Here is a 21842-nt window from a genome sequence, read left to right on the forward strand (position 1 = left end):
ACAGGTCTACGGCAGTGGCGTAACAGGCGAGGGCAAGGGGGCATCAGGGATATTATTATATAACGTACGAAACAGCATATCATCATATTGCAATTGTTCTGATTGCTTCTCCTATATATTCCTATTTTTCATGTGATCTGTTAGTACAATGCTCTCCAAAACCTCTTTAATTTGTTTTGCTAAAACTTTAGATAATGAAATGGGTCTATAATTCTTTACGTAATGTGGGTCTTTCCCTTCTTGAGATAATAAAACAATTATTCTGTAGCTAAAATCGTCTCTGAATTAATAGATCGACACCCATTGGATACCGAACATCAAATCCCTAGTCAATGGGAGGCCGCGCGCGGCCGGTATTGGAAGGTATGCCTGCATGAAAAAAAAGGTGAATATTTCATTTTTGTATTGCCAACTTTTGATTTTCGTCAAATGCAGAATTAATGTCTAAATAATTTTATTTTGTGGTTATTATCAACAAGAAAAAAATTAAAATTAAATTTTATAAATAATATATTGAATTCTTAGAATTGATTAGGTAAACTACTTTGATTTGATAGCAGTTTTTAATTCCAAAATTGGCACTAGCTTTGACCCTTTAATTCTTGTACGCACATATGTACAGTCACATGCGTAGCTCTTTTCCTCATACCTAGCAAAAGAAAGTGGTGTGAAAACCGTGTTTTTACGGTTATTTTCTTTAGTGTTTGCCAATGTTTTTGTAATTATAAGCCCTCTCCAAATCAGAGGACAGATTTGCAGATACCCTGGTTACAGGTTTTGTCAGCCTTGTATAGAAACGTGAGTAATTCAAATGGCAGAATAAAACGGAGTGGCGAGTGAAATGAGCAAGCACTGCACTGGCCACTGCAACCAGCAAGTGCAAGTGCAAATTAAATGCATGCAGGCGCTGGTCAGAAAATTGGGATCGTCCCAGTTTACAGGGACTGTCTCAGTATATAAGGATTTCTTCACACAAGAAATCTAGGAAAGTTCATTCACATGTCAAGTGCCGACACCAATCAACTGTTAGTCAATCAATGTAAACATATTATCAGGTTTCATAACAAGATTATTGGAAGACCGTAAGTCATGAAAAATAGACGGTGAACAGGGGGAATTGAGGTCACTGAATCTATTTTTAGCACTCTCAATTTCCGTAATTGCTTTCTTTGTCCCGTAGGGGGAAGTGAAAAAAAACGTCCCCCATAAACAAGGACAGTCTCAATTTATCAAGACATGATTTGTCTTGGTTTATGAGGATATCCTTGTTTTCTGGGACAATTTTTGGACCAGCGCCTCTACTGATGCTATGTTTTTTACCGTAGGGTTAGGAACACGCCACATTCCCACAACTTGCTGGGTGTTCAGTTCATGCTGGGTCTCCGGTCTCGGTTAATCAATGATCCTGGGTTTGGGCCTTTTTAGGAGAGCTACATCATGATACAAGTATGGTCGGGTCCTTAAGCTACGCACCACTCATCGCGCATGCAGTTTTTAATGGCAAATGCGCACTCTGTGTGTGGAACTGTGACTGCAGTGTGATGAACGATTCCTTTTCAATTTTTTCGTATTATTAGTGAGTTTTGTGATATTTTCTTTTTGGTTAAGGATCTTTAGAATATTTGCCACAAACTAAAAGATGATTTGTTCAGTAATAAAAATTGGCATATTTTACATCGCTTGTAAACAAAGTGCGTAGCTCTAGGTCCCCCCATCATAAAGAGTAAGTTACAACATGCACATGATGCATTAAAAGATGCGGTCTATCATGACACAGATTCCTGACATGGGGCACATACTGGAAAACACGACGGGATTTTCGTATTATCAGTGAGTTTTGTGATATTTTCTTTTTGGTTAAGGATCTTTAGAATATTTGCCACAAATTAGTAAAAGATGATTTGTTCAATAATAAAAATTGGCATATTTTACATCGCTTGTAAACAAAGTGCGTAGCTCTAGGTCCCCCCATCATAAAGAGTAAGTTACAACATGCACATGATGCATTAAAAGATGCGGTCTATCATGACACAGAATCCTGACATGAGGCACATACTGGACCCTCTCAAAAAGGAAAAGTTCTATCGCGTTCGTTCTTTCAATATTGAGAACAAAATGGCCGATCGTTGCTGAGAAGAAGCGCCACATGGAGGTCTAACTTCCTTTTTTGAGGGTCCAGTTTGTGCCTTGATGTCGGGATTCTGTGTCACGATAGACCTTCATCCATATAAATCAAGGTAACGGGCCTAAGAAGTGCATAATTTATTTTCCCCCTTTTATTTGGAGGGCGATTATTGCGACCCCATTTTGGAGAGTACCCACGTGTGCCTAGTATTACATGGACGAATCCTGGGCTCCAGCCCGCGGCAAAGTGTGCCGGTCTGCTGGAGCTCCCTGGGTTAACACCGTATCTGTAATGTATATTGCCCTGCTTAGTCTAACTTCTTAATCTGACTTCATGATCTTATTCTTACCTTAGTCCCAACCAGGAAATCTTTTTTTTTGGGGGGGGGGTAGGCTAGCCAGGAGGCTCCTAGACTGAGAGTAAAAATCATTTACTAACATATGTTTACTCTCCACGGAGCCAGGGATTCCATCCAATTCATCTGCGTCACCCAAAAACCTGAAACTTGCGTCACCCAAAAACCTGAAACTTTCGCCCCCCGAGATTTCTACTTCTAAAAGATCTACAACCTCTAGCCCTAACCTAAATCATTTAAATGGGATACAACTTCATTTCCGACATTTCTAGTAAGCTATGGATTTCATTTTTAAACAAGAATTCATAAAAAAATTAGAAAAATATGAAAAGACAGGGGAGAGGGAGACTTGATGTTTACGCCGCCATCATGTTTCTCATTCTTCGTCAACGTTATGGACGCGTGCTCATTGATGTACACAGTCATATAAATAATTTATGTAAGCATGATACATCTATAAATTTGTTCATTCAATTACTAGTATTTATTTGTTCGTAATTTTATTTTTGCATCAAGTTGAAACGCCACAAAGCTTGCAACCATGTCGACCAAGATGTCTCACTCTGCAAACCAGTCAGCTGCTCAAGCTGCTGCTACTTCCCCATCATCAGAGGCACATCCTACCGGCCGGCCAGCGGGAATCCTTCCCATGCCAGCACAGATGCTGTCGTCCTCCAGTGATGGTGGTAGTGGTACAAGCAGTGGCCCTACTGCTGCTTCTGCAAGTCCCAAAGTAACACAGCAAGACTCCTCTGGCCATGTCAGTGTGCCTACCACTGGTGGTGGAGACAATGCTGCACAGGGGCCTGTGCAAAATGTAAGTTTCAGGTAGACTATGAATATCCAATATAAGACCATCATCAATACTTCGAGTCCATCATTTTATACAATTTTGCAGTCATACCATATTTTGCTTAATTAATTTCTTGCTATTTTGAGGGATATTTTTTTAATTTTCTGGGCTAATTTTAGGCTTTGAAGTAAGGTATTGTGAAAATCCCTCAATTGTCTGCAGGTACTATGTGAACTGCCATTATGGCTGTTAATATGGCAATGGACTCAGCAGCCAGTCACGATCAAGGTTTTTGTTTATGGTATTTACAGTTAGGGTCAAAATTATCAAAATAGTCACTTTTTAATCTACTACTTGAATTGGTAAAAATTGCAAAGTGAAATTGTGCAGGGTTACATTAGTTGCAAGTGTTTAGTCTTCATGAACTGAACCCCAGTTGGATAATCACCAAGATAGTATCTGATTAACATGATGACACTATTTCTTTGTATTTTTTCATCTTCAATTCCTTGCTTATAATTTTTGTAGGAAGCTAACAACATGGCAAATACCAAAGAGAAGACATCAATGTGCCTGCTCAATGAGCTTGCACGATACAACAAACTCCAACCCAAATATGAACTCATCAAAGAAAAGGGCCCTCCCCACGAGAAGATCTTCTCTGTATGCCTTACCCTTGGCACTCAAAAGTATGAGTCCTCTGGAAAAAGCATTAAGAAGGCACAGCATGGAGCAGCTGCCATTGCTTTGGAGGAATGTGGACTGCCCCATCCTGTTCCTAGAGTGAGTGTGATGCCTTGAAGATTGATTATGATGCCTATAGAATAACACTGATTAGAGTAAGAATTCATTAAGGTCCTTACATGTATAAATCCTCTTCAGAATATGCTCTATTTTATATTTCCCTCTCAAAGGTTTAACAAGTATCGTCTTTATAATAAACCTTCAGTAAGTAAAAGAGAGTTGTGTGTTCCCAAAAGATTTGATTTCTTAGAGGCAAATCAATTGTAGTTGGCCTGCCAACCTGTACGATTTTAGTCGGATTAGTACGATTTACAAATTAAAATACCAGTATAATACTGGTTTGCTATATACTTGTGCTCTTACAACTGAAGAGGGTTAAGGGTTTGGTAAATATTACCAAGCATGATAATCAGTTTCTGTGTTAGAGCACACCAACAATGACATTGCTTTTCTGTTCACAAATATTATGTCACATCCATGCCATTGACTTCCAGTATATTGACAAAGGAAGTTCTAATGTTTAGGGAAGAAAATAAGTTTTGTGAGTGGTGATTAGGTTTGTACATACTGTTCTTTTAATTATAGTATTTTTGATTTAATAAGTAATTCTCATCAAAATGTCTGTTCACATCTGCCTGTTGTCACATGCACAATACAAATCTACAGAAAATACAAACTTGAAAGAAAGGCATTAGCAAAGTGGGCATTATGCATGGGTATGTCATTTGGAACAAACATTGTGTATATGAAATATCATACATCTTAGAGGGAATTGCCAAACAGGAGAAACTTTTGATATCATGTACTCTTGCCCATATTTTTCCATCAGAGTAGCACATTTCAGTCAAAATTACAGATAAAATTTTCCCAATTTGGAACAATAGTACTGCAGAGCTTAGTACTGCCTAATCATTGAGAGACTTCAAAATTATTGCATTCCAAAGGGTAATTCAACTACTTCTTTTGGAATGGTATGGTGTTTCATTGAAAATGAAACTTTTAAAAGAGCCATTATATTTCTGACTTTATACAATGAAGTAATCCTTGGTTTTATTTTTGAAATTAAAATTCACATTCAAAATGAAATATCACTGCTGTACATTGAACTTGAAATTTGACAACCTAGGTTGATGAAAAAGTGCCACCCAAGTCAAATTATGCCATTTGCTTTTGACCTTTGTACTATGCTTTTGAGGGTGGAATAGCTCTGTACACATTTTATACACACAGTAATTAATTGTGCAGTTACAAAATTTACTTGCCTGACTCGGCAAGCTAGTGCTTCATGAAATATATATTCCTTAAACAAATTAGCTGGAGTTTATCCTGTAGGGGCATTTATGCACTTTTTCTCTCTTACCTCTCCCCAGAAATTTATAATACTGCATGACACGTTTGAAGTTATGGCTTTTATATCAAATTATGACTTGAGATTCTAGATTACTACTTTTTTTAATGGTTGGCAGCTCTGTAACTGTGAAACGGGCCTCATTGTTTTCATTAAATTATGTAATAGGAACAGCCCAAGAAGTTCAAGCATAGGCCCATGAACACCAACACTGATGCCATGACCCCAACTGTCAAGCTGAACAGCCTAGCCATGAAGACGGGCAAGCAGGTGCATTACGTGCCCCTCAATCCTGTACCGCAGCGCCCCTTTTACGGGGGTTACCGTGGCCCAAGGAACCAGGGTATGCCTCACCCTAATCATGGTATGCAACAGCCACCGCAACAGGGTCCTCCACCACCCAATCAGCAACAACAGCCATCTCCACCACAGCAGCAACCAGGGCCGCAGCAACAGGGGCAGTCTGGGTCAGCGCAACCACCTCCTACATTCCACCCACCTGGCCCTCCTCAAATGCCACCTCCACCCATCCAATCACAGCAAGGTTTGAAGATTTAAAAACTTATATAATTCAACTTAATATTTTTGTTCATTTATTCTATGAAATTTATTCAAGTTGTCTGACAATGTTGATTTAAACAAAAAATAGGGCTCTTTGATAAGTTGGTGGCTGAATATTCAATGTATCTAAAGGAATTCAAAAACTTGTAGTTGATATTACTAAGGGGTGTAAGCTTTTTTTTATATACAAGTTTGCCTTAATTTCCCATTTTCAAGTCATTTGTCAGTTTGTTCAGATAAATATTTGTAATTTGACACACCTTTTTCAATTTTTAATGACACTCTCCTTTATTACTTAAACAATAACCGCCTTTCTAGGTCAAGTGCCACCTCCTCCAGGCATTGCCCAACCCCAGGGGATGCCTCCCCAGGGCCCTGGGGGGATGGATCAGCAGGGACAACAGGGTGGGGCACCACCACCAAATCAAGGACAACAACAACAGCGTATGCCCCAACAGGGAGGCCCTCCATATCAAAACCAGCATCATCGGCCTTACTATCGGTAAGCTTTTCCTATTGCAATTTTAGAATGTAAGTCTTGCAAGCTACTATGATATCGTCAGGAAACTATTAGCATAATTCCACTGTATTTCAGTGGCAGTCTCTGCTAATGTTTAGGGTTTCAGTCAAAAGTGGGAATTTCCTATCAACATATTTGTGCTACACAAGACACCTTTTTTGTGTAATAAAGGGCCAATTCTCTCACTTGTCATTTTAAAATCTTATTCATCATTGTTGGGGCCAATAACCAGCTGAAATGGAAGTAGAAGGAAGGACAAAGTTATATAATTAAAGTGTAGTCTGTGTGCTCTGATTGTAGGTGTTTTTTCTTACTGGAGACAAACGCATTGTGCATTTTCCACACCCCAACTTATTCTCTTTCTCTTTCCATCTGTCATTATGAATCAGCTACCCAAGGCCATTTGTGCACTATGTTAAGGTGACCGTCGGTGATCGTGAATTCGTAGGGGAAGGAAAGACTCAGAAGGGAGCACGTCAAAATGCTGCCTCCCGTGCTCTGAGTGCCCTGGAAAATGAACCTGCACCTAAGGTTGACATGGCTACTACAACCAATGTGGATGTTGATGGCAATGGTGATGCCTCAAGTGGTGGAGAAGAGAGGAACATCAAGTCTGATATTAGTCTCATCTATGAAGCTGCAAACCTTCACAATCTCAATGTTGTCTTTAAGGTGAGATGAGATTTTTAAAAATTTAGTGTATTTTTTATTACTATTTTGAAACCTGTGTGCATATTTGTGCCCATTATAATTGTTGGAGTATGTGAAGGGATTTTGCGAAAATAAATTGTATACAACAGGTAACTTTATTCTTATAGAGAATAATGCAACTTTTCTTGCTTTATGAAAAAAATTACCACATTGACTTAAATTTAAAGGGGTTAATTTTTTCACAAGATGATGTTCCTTTTTTATTGTTCAATGAACCCAGAAACGGACTTGTTTGTTATCCTGACATGAAATAATTTTTATCATTTTTTTCAAAATAAAGATTTTACACAGTAATCGGGGAAATTTTTGTTACATTATGTGCATGTTGGATTTTATATTTGTATACATGTATATAAACAGCAGAAATAGTACACTAAGTAGTTGGTGAATGGATATTCACACACAAGAGGCATAGTTGAAATGAGTTTAGTGCTCTTTTTTCATATTCATTCATATTCCAGCTGTGTTCAATTGCTAAATGATTGTGTGAGAACCTATTCATACTGATTTCAGTCAGTTATTACTAATGCACATGTTCAATGTTTGACAGGTTTTGGAGGAACGTGGTCAGCCACACTTGAAGGTTTTCAAGCTGCAGTGTACCGTGGGAGAGTTCGTCACTGAAGCAGAAGGTCCATCAAAGAAAGATGCCAAGCGTAAAGCTGCTGAATTGATGCTCCCAAAACTCAAGGAACTCCCTCCAGTCGCTAATAAGGTACGATTCAACAGTTAGGAAACATTCTTTAGATTAGATCATAATCCAAGCAAATTGCTCATCATTTGTGAGCTTCCTCATAGTGCTACAAGCTTCATCAGTGCCCCATAACATGAAGCTTTGCGTTTGATGGTATGGTTGATATTAACAAATGATTATACTCAACCGAAGCAATCATTCTTAGAAATCATACCTATTATCAATTGCTATGCATTATGTTGGGTGGCTCAGTCTTTTGCGATGCATCTGTAACCACGTCAGTAATGGTAATGATCAATGAAAAATGCAGCAAAGCATGCAAAATAACCACTGAAAATCTCATTTGATCTTGATAAAAGATCTTGTTGTCATGTTGTCACACTTATCAGATGAACCTTTACAAAAAGCACCTACATGTGTGATTAAAGCAATTAAAGGTCAAGTCCACCTCAAAAAAATGTTGATTTGAATCAATATAGAAAAATCAGACCAGCACAATGCTGAAGATTTCATCAAAATCGGAATTAAAATAAGAAAGTTATGACATTTCAAAGTTTCACTTATTTTTAACAAAATAGTTATATGAACAAGCCAGTTACATCCAAATGAGAGAGTTGATGATGTCACTCACTCACTATTTCTTTTGTTTTTTATTGTTTGAATTATACAATATTTCAGTTTTTACGTATTTGACGATTAGGACCTCCTTGCCTGAAGCACAAAATGTTGAAATAATGGAATTCCACGTGTTCATGGAGGAATGAAACTTCATTTCACATGACAATGACGAGAAAATCAAAATATTTCATATTTCAAACAATAAAAAACAAAAGAAATAGTAATGACATCATCGACTCTCTCATTTGGATGTAGCTGGCTCGTTCATATAACTGTTTTTTTTAGATGAAGCGAAAATTTGAAATGTCATGACTTTCTTATTTTATATCCGATTTTGATGAAATTTTCAGTGTTATGCTTGTTGAATTTTTCTCTTTTTATTCAAATCAAGTTTTTGTTGGGGTGGACTTGTCCTTTAAGCTTTGACAAATTGAATAAGGTTAGCAAATAATGGTAAAAATTTAAGCCTGTTCAAGCCTCCAACATTCCCCCTGGTCGGATGAAGATCGGAGTAACTCCTGACTAGACGGGCATGACTCCGACATTTCCTCTGACCAAACCAGCCTACTCTGGGTCGTGATAAGATAAATATCTTTGTAATTTTAATCCATGCATGATAGAATTTTACTCCGACCAGGACTCTGTAACACAAAGGTTTGCGATGGATTGCAAATATGAAAGAAGCGCACTGATTAGTCTCTGGTCAGCATTTTAAACCAAATGCGCGTGTAACATTGATATTGATTGGTCAGTTCATTTAGCGATTGATCGCTAATCTTTGTGTTACGTATTCTCTTTTATTCTAAATGGCATTGGAGCATGCGCAAAATGGAATCTGTTTATTTTGACCTCCTACTGGTATGTATGGAAATGTCTTTTCTCACCTCTATTTCATTGCTATTTTCTTTGGAACAGGTTGTTGTCCAGCATCAAATGATGCAACGCAAACTTTGGATGCAGGACAAGAATAAGAAAAAGAAATCTAAGTCGCTCCTCAAGACATCTCCAGAGGACCCCAATTTTGGCGCTCCAGGCCTTCACCCTGTCAGCAGGCTTGTGCAGATCCTCCAGGTAATACCTTTATCCCTTTTTGTCTCACCTGCGAAGCAAAGTGAGACTATAGGCGCCGCTTTTCCGACGGCGGCGGCGGCGACGGCGGCGGCGGCGGCGGCGTCAACATCAAATCTTAACCTGAGGTTAAGTTTTTGAAATGACATCATAACTTAGAAAGTATATGGACCTAGTTCATGAAACTTGGCCATAAGGTTAATCAAGTATTACTGAACATCCTATTAGAGTTTCATGTCACATGACCAAGGTCAAAGGTCATTTAGGGTCAATGAACTTAGACCATGTTGGAGGAATCAACATCGAAATCTTAACCTGTGGTTAAGTTTTTGAAATGTCATCATAACTTAGAAAATATATGGACCTAGTTCATGAAACTTGGACATAAGGTTAATCAAGTATCACTGAACATCCTGCATGAGTTTCACGTCACATGACCAAGGTCAAAGGTCATTTAGGGTCAATGAACTTTGGCCGAACTGGGGATATCTGTTGAATTCCCATCATAACTTTGAAAGTTTATGGATCTGATTCATGAAACTTGGACATAATAGTCATCAAGCATCACTGAAAATTTTGTGCAAGTTTCAGGTCTCATGATTAAGGTCAAAGGTCATTTAGGGTCAATGAACTTTGGCCGAATCAGGGGTATCTGTTGAATTACCATCATAACTTTGATAGTTTATTGGTCTAGTTCATTAAACTTGGACATTAGAGTAATCAAGTATCACTGAACATCCTGTGCACGTTTCAGGTCACATGACCAAGGTCAAAGGTCAATGAACTTTGGCCGAATTGGGTGTATCTGTTGAATTACCATCATAACTTTGAAAGTTTATGGATCTGATTCATGAAACTTGTACATAAGAGTAATCAAGTATCACTGAATATCCTGTTTGAGTTTCAGGTCACATGATCAAGGTAAAAGGTCATGTAAGGTCAATGAACTTTGGCCATGTTGGGGTTTTTTTGTGAATCTCTGTAAGTTTATTGGTCTAGTTCATAAAAAGTGGACATAAGAGTAACCATGTATCACTGAACATCTTGTGCGAGTTAGAGTAGTATTCAAAGTCAGCACTGCTGCTATATTGAACCGCGTGATGCAGGTGAGACGGCCAGAGGCATTCCACTTGTTACAATAAGCCAACAAATTTTGTTTATGTTTTTGTCTCACCTGCGAAGCAAAGTGAGACTATAGGCGCCGCTTTTCCGACGGCGGCGGCGGCGACGGCAGCGGCGGCGTCAACATCAAATCTTAACCTGAGGTTAAGTTTTTGAAATGACATCATAACTTAGAAAGTATATGGACCTAGTTCATGAAACTTGGCCATAAGGTTAATCAAGTATTACTGAACATCCTATTAGAGTTTCATGTCACATGACCAAGGTCAGAGGTCATTTAGGGTCAATGAACTTAGACCATGTTGGAGGAATCAACATCGAAATCTTAACCTGTGGTTAAGTTTTTGAAATGTCATCATAACTTAGAAAATATATGGACCTAGTTCATGAAACTTGGACATAAGGTTAATCAAGTATCACTGAACATCCTGCATGAGTTTCACGTCACATGACCAAGGTCAAAGGTCATTTAGGGTCAATGAACTTTGGCCGAATTGGAGATATCTGTTGAATTCCCATCATAACTTTGAAAATTTATGGATCTGATTCATGAAACTTGGACATAATAGTAATCAAGCATCACTGAAAATTTTGTGCAAGTTTCAGGTCTCATGATTAAGGTCAAAGGTCATTAGGGTCAATGAACTTTGGCCGAATCGGGGGTATCTGTTGAATTACCATCATAACTTTGGAAGTTTATTGGGCTAGTTCATTAAACTTGGACATTAGAGTAATCAAGTATCACTGAACATCCTGTGCACATTTCAGGTCACATGACCAAGGTCAAAGGTCAATGAACTTTGGCCGAATTGGGTGTATCTGTTGAATTACCATCATAACTTTGAAAGTTTATGGATCTGATTCATGAAACTTGTACATAAGAGTAATCAAGTATCACTGAATATCCTGTTTGAGTTTCACGTCACATGATCATGGTCAAAGGTCATGTAAGGTCAATGAACTTTGGCCATGTTGGGGTTTTTTGGTGAATAACCATCATATCTCTGTAAGTTTATTGGTCTAGTTCATAAAAAGTGGACATAAGAGTAACCATGTATCACTGAACATCTTGTGCGAGTTAGAGTAGTATTCAAAGTCAGCACTGCTGCTATATTGAACCGCGTGATGCAGGTGAGACGGCCAGAGGCATTCCACTTGTTTACTATATCCAAGGCTCGACATTAGCGGTGGCCCAGGGCCACCAGAAATTCATCTCGGGCAACCATTATTGAAAAAATGTTAAGTTTTGGTGGCCCGAATCGGGCAACCAATAATTTTCAAAGTAGCGCAATTTTTCTCCCGATTTTGCATGCATTTATCAACTTTCTACAGTTCAAAATGCAAGCCAATTCGTCATGCGCCTTTTTTGTTAATCTACACACAAATACACACACACAAAGATTGCATAGTCATGACAGTATGTAGGCCTACCGCTATAGCATACAGTAACTATTATTCAGCCGGCCGCACCGGCTGTCTGGCTGAGCTTTGCATGCATGAAGCCACTGCAGCTAGCTGTGCGTGCGCAGACTATTCAGACTCAGGGAGCTGCGATACGAAATGTAACTGCTAAGAAATCTTTCCCAGAACTTTGAAAATCTACGTCAAAGTCACATTTTACACCAATGAAATGCCCTTCTACAGTCCATATTACTGAAACCTGATTACTTGCAAGCATTAAAAGGAGGAATTATGACCTCTCTTTTGACTCAAAAAGACCGATTTCCAAATGCATTAATACACATAAAACACATAGGTGAGTACATCACAGTCCCACGTGTGCATTTGTATGTATGTTGATATTTGGTTTATTTCGAAGCTGTGTCTCTTCTAGCCAAAAATAAATTGACAGCTTCTTTCTTTCTTGTTTATAAATGACTTCTTAAACCACTCTTAAGGAAGTAAATACTTTGGGAAGGCATTTCATTGATATGAAATGTGAATTTTTCATTATTTTGTAAAATATAGGGAAGGAATTTTCTCATTTTTTCAGATATAACTTGCCGTTTTCTTTTTTTTTTCTTTCATTTTTTATAGTGATTAAACCATTTATACCCCTTCCCATTAAATATGCCTGATTAAAGAATATGTTTCTACTGAATAATAATAATTTTCCCCATTTTTTAATAATTTTGTCTTATTCATTTTTCTTTCATTTTCTTTTGTTTTTTTCTCTATTTTTTTTCCTGTTTGTTTTTTCTTTCTTCATTTTTTATTTCACTTATTCATTTTATAATTTTTTTTCAATATATTATTCTAAAAATTATTTTTGTTTATTTCCCCCTTTAATACATTGTTCTAATTTACAGCATATTTTTCTGTGATTTCTCCTGCTATAATATGCTGGAAAAGAGAAAATAAACTGGAATTGGGGCCTGCATAATCTAGGTTTTAGGATCAAAAAGGAAGAAAGGAAAAATAATTGTTTTCTAAATCTATTTGAGTTTGCTATATGCACTATTTATTTACTTTGCCATTATGAGTGTGTGTCTAAACGGAGATTAAAAGTCCACACAACCTGGGAAAAATACAATCCTTTTATTCTCTTTCAATCATTTCATATTTACAATGATAGAACAATTTATATACTGTATTACCACAAAATAAGCAAAGTAAAATAACAGCAAGCACGATTTACATACAAGATGTACAAAGAATAGTGGTAGTGGCTGCAGAATATTTCAGAAGTTTGTTTTATTCATTTTTAATTAATGTTTTTCTTTATATTTTTCGGGCCACCAAACTTTACTAACGGGCCACCAAAAAAAATTATTTGAAGGTTCTGGTGGCCCGAACGGGCCACCACCAAAAAAAGTTAATGTGGAGCCTTGCTATATCTCTTCATCAAGTTAAAAGAAAATTATGCCATGACCATACAGTTAAGACCTGGTATTCCGAGGGCAATCCTTGTTACATTTCTTTTCATTTCAGCTATTGTCCTAATCATAACTAGAGAGCTCCTGTTCCATAAGAAAATTTGCATGTCACCTAAATGACATCTAAGATCTCATTTTTACAGTACCACACCTTGTACTCACTATGGATGACACATAACCGTTGGTTATTTTTTTAGTTGTTTTCCCCTTTGTAGTTCAAGAAGAACAGTTAAGTGTCTAACTTTTGAGGCTAGAAAATATGTTTATATACAAATTATGAATCTCTGTAGCAACCTCTCAAAAGATGCGACTAAACTGTTGATCTGGTATTTATTGTATGCTTTTCTGTAGGCCAAGAATGAGCGTGAACCTGAATTCACTGTGATTGATGATCGTCCTCTGATGGAACGAGCTGGACCTCACATGATACGAAGACGAGAGTTCACCATACAGGTACATCTTACCTAGTTTATTCTCATAAAAAAGCAACTATATAAGATAATTGCATATATGATAAGAAATGCACTACCTGTGATGGGTTTTTTTTAATCAGAGCATTATAACTTTCCCATAAAAGAAATTAATATTCTTTGTAGGATGAGCACAGGAGCAGGTTTGCATATTTCATTGTTGCAGCTATGAAGCCCTTTTTCTGGATTTTGTCCTGCATTGCACTTTTGTGGATTTAAAGGAAAAGGTCACCCTGACAAAATGTTAATTGTAAAGATAGCAGAAAAAAAAACAGTACTGAAGGTTTGAGAAAAATCCATCCAAGAATTCAAAAGTTATTACAATTTCAATTATATTTTAACGTCATATGTAAGCAGCATTCCTACATAGCGAATAGTAAAAAAAATCAATGAAATGTCATTTAAAAAAAAAATTGAAAATGGTTTTTACTGTACCTTTTTTATATCAAGAGACAAATCATTTCACACCCTATCATGAAGAGAAAACAAAAATAAGTCATCAGGAACCATTAAACCATTATATTATGTAACATAAAAGGCAGCTACTCGTTTATGACATCGCAAATCCAAAACTTAAAATTCTAATAACTTAATCTTGAATGGATTTTCCTCAAACCTTCACCAATATTTTGGGGAATTTTTTTCCGCTATTTTTACAACAAACTTCTCCAGGGTGAACTTCCCCTTTAAAGAAAATTTGCATGATACCTTATGGCATGTATGGTTTTGTTTTACAATATAACACCATATGTTTACTCTGGATGACATATAATCTCTGGGTATTCCCTCTGGTTGTTCTGTTATGTTTTAGGAGACAATGTTTGTTATATTAATGTTTTGATGGGTATTAACGTTGATCAGGTTGCTGCTGCATCTAAGAAAGCTACTGGTAAAGGGAAGACCAAGAAGGATGCCAAGAAGCAAGCTGCAGAGAACATGTTGAAACTCCTTGGCTATGCCCCTACACCTGATGAAACCAATGGTTTGAGTCCAGGACAACCATCCAAATCAGCCCTCAAGACTGGAGCCAAGGTAAATATGGTGTAGTTCGCAGGCACAAACCCTACGTCACTGTTCAGAAAATGTAGTGCTGTTGGTTTTAGCAAACCAACAAAACCAACTCCAAACTGACAAAGTGACACAGTAGGAAAACACAAGGTTTTGACTTTGATTAGCCACCTTTTCAATCTTGTGACGTTCCAATCTTCTGTGTTCCAGTCATATGGTCCTGTATAGTATTTACCAGAAGATTATGAACACTAAAGACCTATTTGAAGCAAACTTATTTGTAACAATATGTGGTACAGAAATTTACCTTAGTACTATCAATCCTTGACCATTCTAATATTATTTTCTTGCCAATGAATAAAGTACTGTTTTATTTTCTTGTTCAGCCTGTAGATCAGGAGGGGGACAGGAAAGTTACCTTCAAGGATGAGAAACAGAAGAAAGGTAAGTCTTCATCTTAAGATTTGGGAGAAATCTGTGCAAATACTATTGAAATGATATTGAATTGAATTGAAAAATCCATGCAATTACTAATGAAATGATATCAGAGTTAAAGAGCATTTCTAGGTGAAGCTATGAGATATGTTGTCTTAAATTGATTTCAGAAACATTCAGTAATTGAACCTTCGATATATATCTGAAATATGTGTGTAAATCTCTGTGCAATATTCCTTTTCCAAAAATAATGATCTTCTCCTCTTCTGTGTTATCTTAATTTATTTCATCCCAGGTACTAAGAAGGATGAAAAGAAAGATGGCTCCCAAGTCCAAGGGAATTCTGGGAAGGGACTTGCCCCAGGGTTACTTCCCATGATGCCAGGCATGGGAACCCAACCACAGATCTTCCCATCAGGCCCTGCTCCAGCAGGAGCTCATAAAATGCCCGGGCAAGGTAGGATCTGCTTCTATCACAGTGCTCGATTTTACAAAAGCTGCCTTCTGATAAACTTGTGTGTTCACTGGCACCAGTGCACGTCCATAGATCTGTTTCGTTAAGCAGATAGACAGTTCTACCTTTCATAACCTGCATGAAGATGCATTCACTTTACATGTCACTGATAGCACATTATCTTAGTCATTGGCCTACTTTATGAGTTCTCTGTCAGAAAGTTCCCTTCTTTGATATGCATTTACTTGCAAAAATACTATTAAAGAGTGGGAATATTGTTTGATCTTTGCATGTCGATCAATGCACACCAACAGGATAGGAAATCATACCCAGGGGCCGGTCACACAAAACTTAGCAATGGTCGTAGAACATTTTTCTACGATTGATTCCATTGACTACAATGTACAATCAATTGTGAAAATCAAGCATACGATCAATTGCCAACCTTTGTGTTATGGAACCCAGGATGTTAAATTGAATGAGAGGGAGAGCGAAAATCAATATATCTTCAACATGAGACAATACCCAGGAAGTTGTGTATTGTTGTGAAGTATGAGTCATAGAGCCTTTGTGAAAAGAGAGCTTCTCTCAAAGACTCTGTGGCCCCAGTTTCCTTCTCTCTTATTTAAGTATCAATGGAAAGGCTTATATTCAATTATTTGCTCAGGTAAAATGTATAGCAGTTATGCCCCTGTCACATGATCTAAAATATTAAAGATAAATACCAGTTGTGGTAACAGTAAAAAAAAAAAGAGTTCGAACAGAATCCAATAAAATCACCAGCAAAGCATTTGTATGTATGAATAAAAAAATATATGTCAGATAGCTCTTGAAGAAAATGCGTAATTGCTGAGAAATGAGCAAAATAAGCACAGAATTCCATCAAATGTTGGGTATTTTTTCAAGCAATGTTAATAGACTGTCCCACGTATGCTTTTCTATGTTAGTGATCATTAGAATTATTGGTTTTTAGCCATGATTTCACAAAGATGAGTTAATTTCAATGTACCAGATCTAGATATGTTTATAAACAAAAACATACTAGTATTCCTATCAAAAACACAATAGTTGGAATGTTTATGAAGCACTCAATAAATTTGCCATGTAGCATGGTTTTCAAAATGTTCATAACAGAATCTTTGAACCTCAATTAATGCATTACAGTCTACACTTTTTAAGAGTTTTATTTTATTCAATACATAATGAAGTGGTAAAGACCTCTTACAATAGTGATTTTGTATCATGTTGGGAATGTCACATTGAGGCCTATATAATAACCCTGATGGTGATAATTCATGAAAAGCATTCTCTATTCAGAACGAGATACACAGTGCAATGGAGCCCATGGTAATGAGAAGGAAAGATAAAATGAAAGTGAAAAGATGTTTGATCCAAATTTATTGGGGTATCTTCCATCATGTTGAACAATACTTTGGGACCATCAAAAGGCAGGACATCTCATAACCCTTTTATTATTTCCTTTCATCAGGCCTAAACCGTGCCCCTGGTGCTCCTGTCACAGGCTCAAATATGAAGGTTTCCCCAAAGAAGAATTCTCTACGTGACATCGCTCAGGACCTTCTTAGCCTTGGACACTCCCCAACCGCTGAAGCACTTCTAAAGGGAACAGCTGGACCACATTCTATCCCCAATCTCTCCAGACCAACTCAGCAGCTAGAGTACCTTGCCAAAGTCAGTGGTGTCAGCACCAAGTTTAATGATTTCCCAAAGGTAGGTCCGAGGTGAACTCATGTATTGTATACTCTGAGCAACTTTCTTTAGAACTTGCAATTCCTAGATACTCTGTAATCCGAAGAACCACCATACCAGGGCCCCGTCTTACAAAGAGTGAAGATTGATCCAATCTATCGTAACTCTATGGAAATCCATCAGTGTCATAATTTTTTCGACACAATATTTTCAAAATGTCCTTTGTAAACAATGGCGAACACACCAAATTGTCGAGAAAACAATGAATAAATGTAATTCACGTTATCTCTAGGAGACATTTTGAACAAACATTTTTGTGAGTTGTGATTTTCTCATAAGTAAAGGTGTCTGGACATATTCCCTTGATAATCAGCAGATAATGACAACTTGTCAGTGCTGACACTTCACCAAATGAACCCCAAGGCTCCGTAAAACAAAGGTTTGCAATCAATTGCTAAATACCAATGACCAATCAAGATCATTGTTGCATTCGCACTCTGTTTAAAATACTGAACAGGAACCAATCAGTGCGGTTAATTCATATTTGCAATTCATCGCAAACCTTTGTGTTACGGAGCCCAGATCCACGAACAGAATGCATTCATTAAACATGCACTTTTCTTGAATTCCTGCATTTAGTTTTTCTATGGCAAGTTACACGATATTTGTATATATCTGGATAGCCTCTGAAATCAAAACGTAGTAGCTTGATTTACTTTTTCAGTACCCTGGTACAAGTCTCCAAATTTGATTAATGATATGTCTATTTTTCTGTCCATTTGTAATCTGCTACTATCTAGAAATTGAATATTTAACAGGACGTTATTTCATATCATCACTTTGGCAAATTAGTAGTCTGGCTAGATATTTAAGTGCTTCTATGTTATTTTCTAACATCAACAGGGAAACAAAGCAGAGTTCCAGTCTGTGGTGTACATCTCAACTGATCCTCAGTCTGCTTACCGTGGTTCAGGTGCCACTGTAGAAGCAGCTCATGATGTAGCAGCAATCACTGCATTGAGAGCTCTAGCAGGCATCACTGATGGGGATACAAGCAAGAAAGGTGTTGGACGATAGACATCACAGGTACCCATGTTATTTCTTTGAGTAAAATGTAAGGCAGAATTTGAAATTGATTGCATTGGTCAATATGTGTGATCATTTATGAACTAACAAATACAATAAAACTTTGCATGGAGTTCCTAGTGGTATTTTTTTAATGAATGTAGCCAATTTAATATTGATGTGGTATATGATTGGTGGGTATGTACAATTGGATACTTTACAAATAATACATGTGTTATGTATATCATTTATGCATTTGTACTTTGCTATAAATCCAACTTCACTCTTAAAGAGGAAGTCTGTTTATCTCGTACATATAAATCATTTGAATTTTTTAGATACTCCTGAAAGGATGTGCCAAATATATAAGTTGCCTACGGTATTTAATTTATAAATGTCATATAGTATAATATAACTTCCCATATTGATATTAACATGACACTGCATCATCTCTTTGTAGATTTGCACATTAAGCTTTGTTGGGGATGTTACAGATTATTTAATTAATTGATAACCAATATATTTTATTTGTTAATTTTGTCATCTTACAGCACTTTAAAAATTATTCCATTGATTTCAGGATATGAAATGGTAAATCAGAGGTGATAAAGAAGATGTTGTATAAGCTCTATCATTGCGATTCAGGAAATTTCCTGACAATTTATCAAATTTCTGATTCTGATGTACAATACCTAGAAAATCATAAGAGAGAACATTTGGAATTTTTTTTAGCAGTTCTTGATTTAAAAAGGAGTACCAAAGGGCTCTATGATTTGTTCCTTACCAAACAAGAATTGATGTATTATGATATCTGAACCATGTTTCTTACCTTTTTGTTTCATGTTTTCATACAACAGGCTTCTTTGGCAGAAACATGTAAGCTGCTGACAAACACAAGGGATGTTAACAAGTTCGTTCATTGAAAGCTTCTTGAAAGAAAAGGAAATTATTATAAGATATATCGATATAAATTGATGATTTTATGTCATTCTCATTGCACTTTTGTTTTTATTTTTAATTGAATTCTTATACACTTTTGCATGCAAACACAAGAATTTAGTTTCATGATAGTTTACCCTAGTTTTTATTATGTACTAAAATATTACGAGGCATCCTGGATTTATCTATAAGTTTTGATTCTTCTTTTTAAGTGATTATTCTTAAATTAAAAAAAGGTATTTCTGGTGAAAGGAAGATTTTATTCTTTTGATTTTATTACATAGAATGAATGTATGTATATTCTTAATGTTTGCATGCAAAATTTGTCACAAGATGGCTAAGAATAACATTGAAAAGAATTTATTAGGTGTGGTATTGTGAATATTGTTAATCAAAACAAAGTTGCTTAAAAGTTCATGTTTTATGCTTATGGATAGAAACGGCTTGCTTGTAGCTTTAATGATAGTTAACAGATTGGAATTTCCTATAACGATCAGAATTTGTCTTGTTTTCATTGTTTATATTTTGGAATATTTGGAAGGCCCAAACTTCATCTTTCGTATTGTATTTTTGCTGATTAGTATCAACACTGATGATGATGATGATTCTGAATAGATTCACCATTAAGCTGTAAAACATGTATTTCTAAATGAATGTGTATATATTCACACTACCATGCTGTGCATCACTTACAAGAATTAAAAGTGTAATGAGTATTAGATTAATGAAACTAAAAATTGAAGAAAAGCTGTGGTAGGTTCATTAAATGGAGAGGGCCCTCCCATTGCTTTTTATTTGAATGAAAACCTTTGTTTCACCATGCATTGATTATTCAAAAAGAAGTCGACATATGTCTGAAGAAAATAAATAATCTGCACACGAAAGTTGTAATAGTGGAAGTAGGAAAAAAGCCATGTTTTTTGGGGAAATTAGATAATTAGACAAGAGTAGATGAAATAAAGAAATCCATCTCGTATTGTTTTGATCTCTCTTCCACACAGATTCTTTTGGCAAATTGCCATTAGTTTTTTTTTTAACCATTGTGTTTCATCGCCATTTGTATTTTTTATAAAAAAGACATAACAAAATAGACAATTGAAGCACCTATGTATCAGGTGAACCTCGGCTGTTACATTGTACCGTTGTAGGATTGTGGAAATGACAACATTTTTTTATTGCAAGATGGCTAATTTAAATGTAGAAAAGCTTTGACTCTTGAAAACATTTTGTTCTTTCTGCTTTCACTACAATGCAATTCGTATGTGGTTTATTTACACCTAAACAAAAGAGGTCCTGTAGACATATAAAGTATGACAATATGTTTCTAAAAGTTTTCACTTGCTGTTGTTCAAAAGAGGTTTGGAGGAAAGAAGAAATAACACTTTGAGCAGTGTTTGAAGCAAAGGTTTTTACTGCAAATGAAATCTTCAATTTATTTTACATCTATGTATTTGCGTATATAATGTGATGATGATGATGATAAAGGCACGTATAGGCACAAATTTTGCACCCGTGTTCATAATCTGGTGTATAATTTATGTTTATCCTGCCTAAATGTATTTTTAAAGGTATTTTTTATTCACTTGCTTCACGGCTAGATTTCCTCATTTGTATGTATTTATTTAAAAAAAAACAAATATTGGACTGACCCTAATAATGAATAAGTCTTACTAGACTATTCCGAGACAGGTACCTATTTTGTTTTTTAAATGATGTACCAAAAGTTCTTTTCAACCCATCATATCAAACATTCACACTCCATGGGTGAAAATATTATTTTGTGTCATGGTCATTTACTCTACTTTATCACGGTTGTACCTGCTAGATCGGACTATGATATAATATTATGATTCTTGATGGAATATTTAAGTAGAAAATCTACAACTTGTATATTCATCAGAAAGAAATTATCAAAATTTGCCAAACAATCCACAAATCACAGAAAACTATGTCTTATTATCTGTTATAGTATTATAGCACGTTGGATTATCAGTGTAAGTTTTCATCACGAGGTTTATGATGAAAAAGGCATTTTGTTGCTAATGTTAAAGATGATTTAGAAGAAACCACAAAGACTTGTGCTGGAAGCAGTATGTTAGTATTCTAACAATTCATCATTAAATACTCTTGGTTATGCAACATAGTTCTTGTACCTCTCAATGTGTGTATTTTATTTGTTTGGCATAATTCTTTTTAAGAAGTTAGAAGTTGTAGAAAATTTCCAGA

At 36.3% G+C, this 21842-nt stretch overlaps 1 protein-coding gene across 1 annotated transcript; it reads left to right on the forward strand.

Moving 5' to 3' along the window:
- The first annotated feature begins 599 nt into the window (after positions 1-599).
- Positions 600-21759, forward strand: LOC121429263 (double-stranded RNA-binding protein Staufen homolog 2-like). The gene is made up of 15 exons (XM_041626248.1): positions 600-798; positions 2997-3297; positions 3802-4056; positions 5534-5909; positions 6245-6428; positions 6836-7118; positions 7708-7872; positions 9385-9540; positions 13887-13988; positions 14867-15037; positions 15400-15457; positions 15744-15905; positions 17392-17633; positions 18516-18698; positions 19535-21759. Exons 2-14 carry the CDS (start codon positions 3022-3024, stop codon positions 18687-18689), a joined length of 2604 nt encoding a protein of 867 aa, XP_041482182.1. The 5' UTR covers positions 600-798; positions 2997-3021; the 3' UTR covers positions 18690-18698; positions 19535-21759.
- The last annotated feature ends 83 nt before the right edge of the window (positions 21760-21842 follow it).

The sequence above is a fragment of the Lytechinus variegatus genome, chromosome 1, assembly GCF_018143015.1.
Source record: "Lytechinus variegatus isolate NC3 chromosome 1, Lvar_3.0, whole genome shotgun sequence".
NCBI lineage: Eukaryota > Metazoa > Echinodermata > Echinoidea > Temnopleuroida > Toxopneustidae > Lytechinus > Lytechinus variegatus.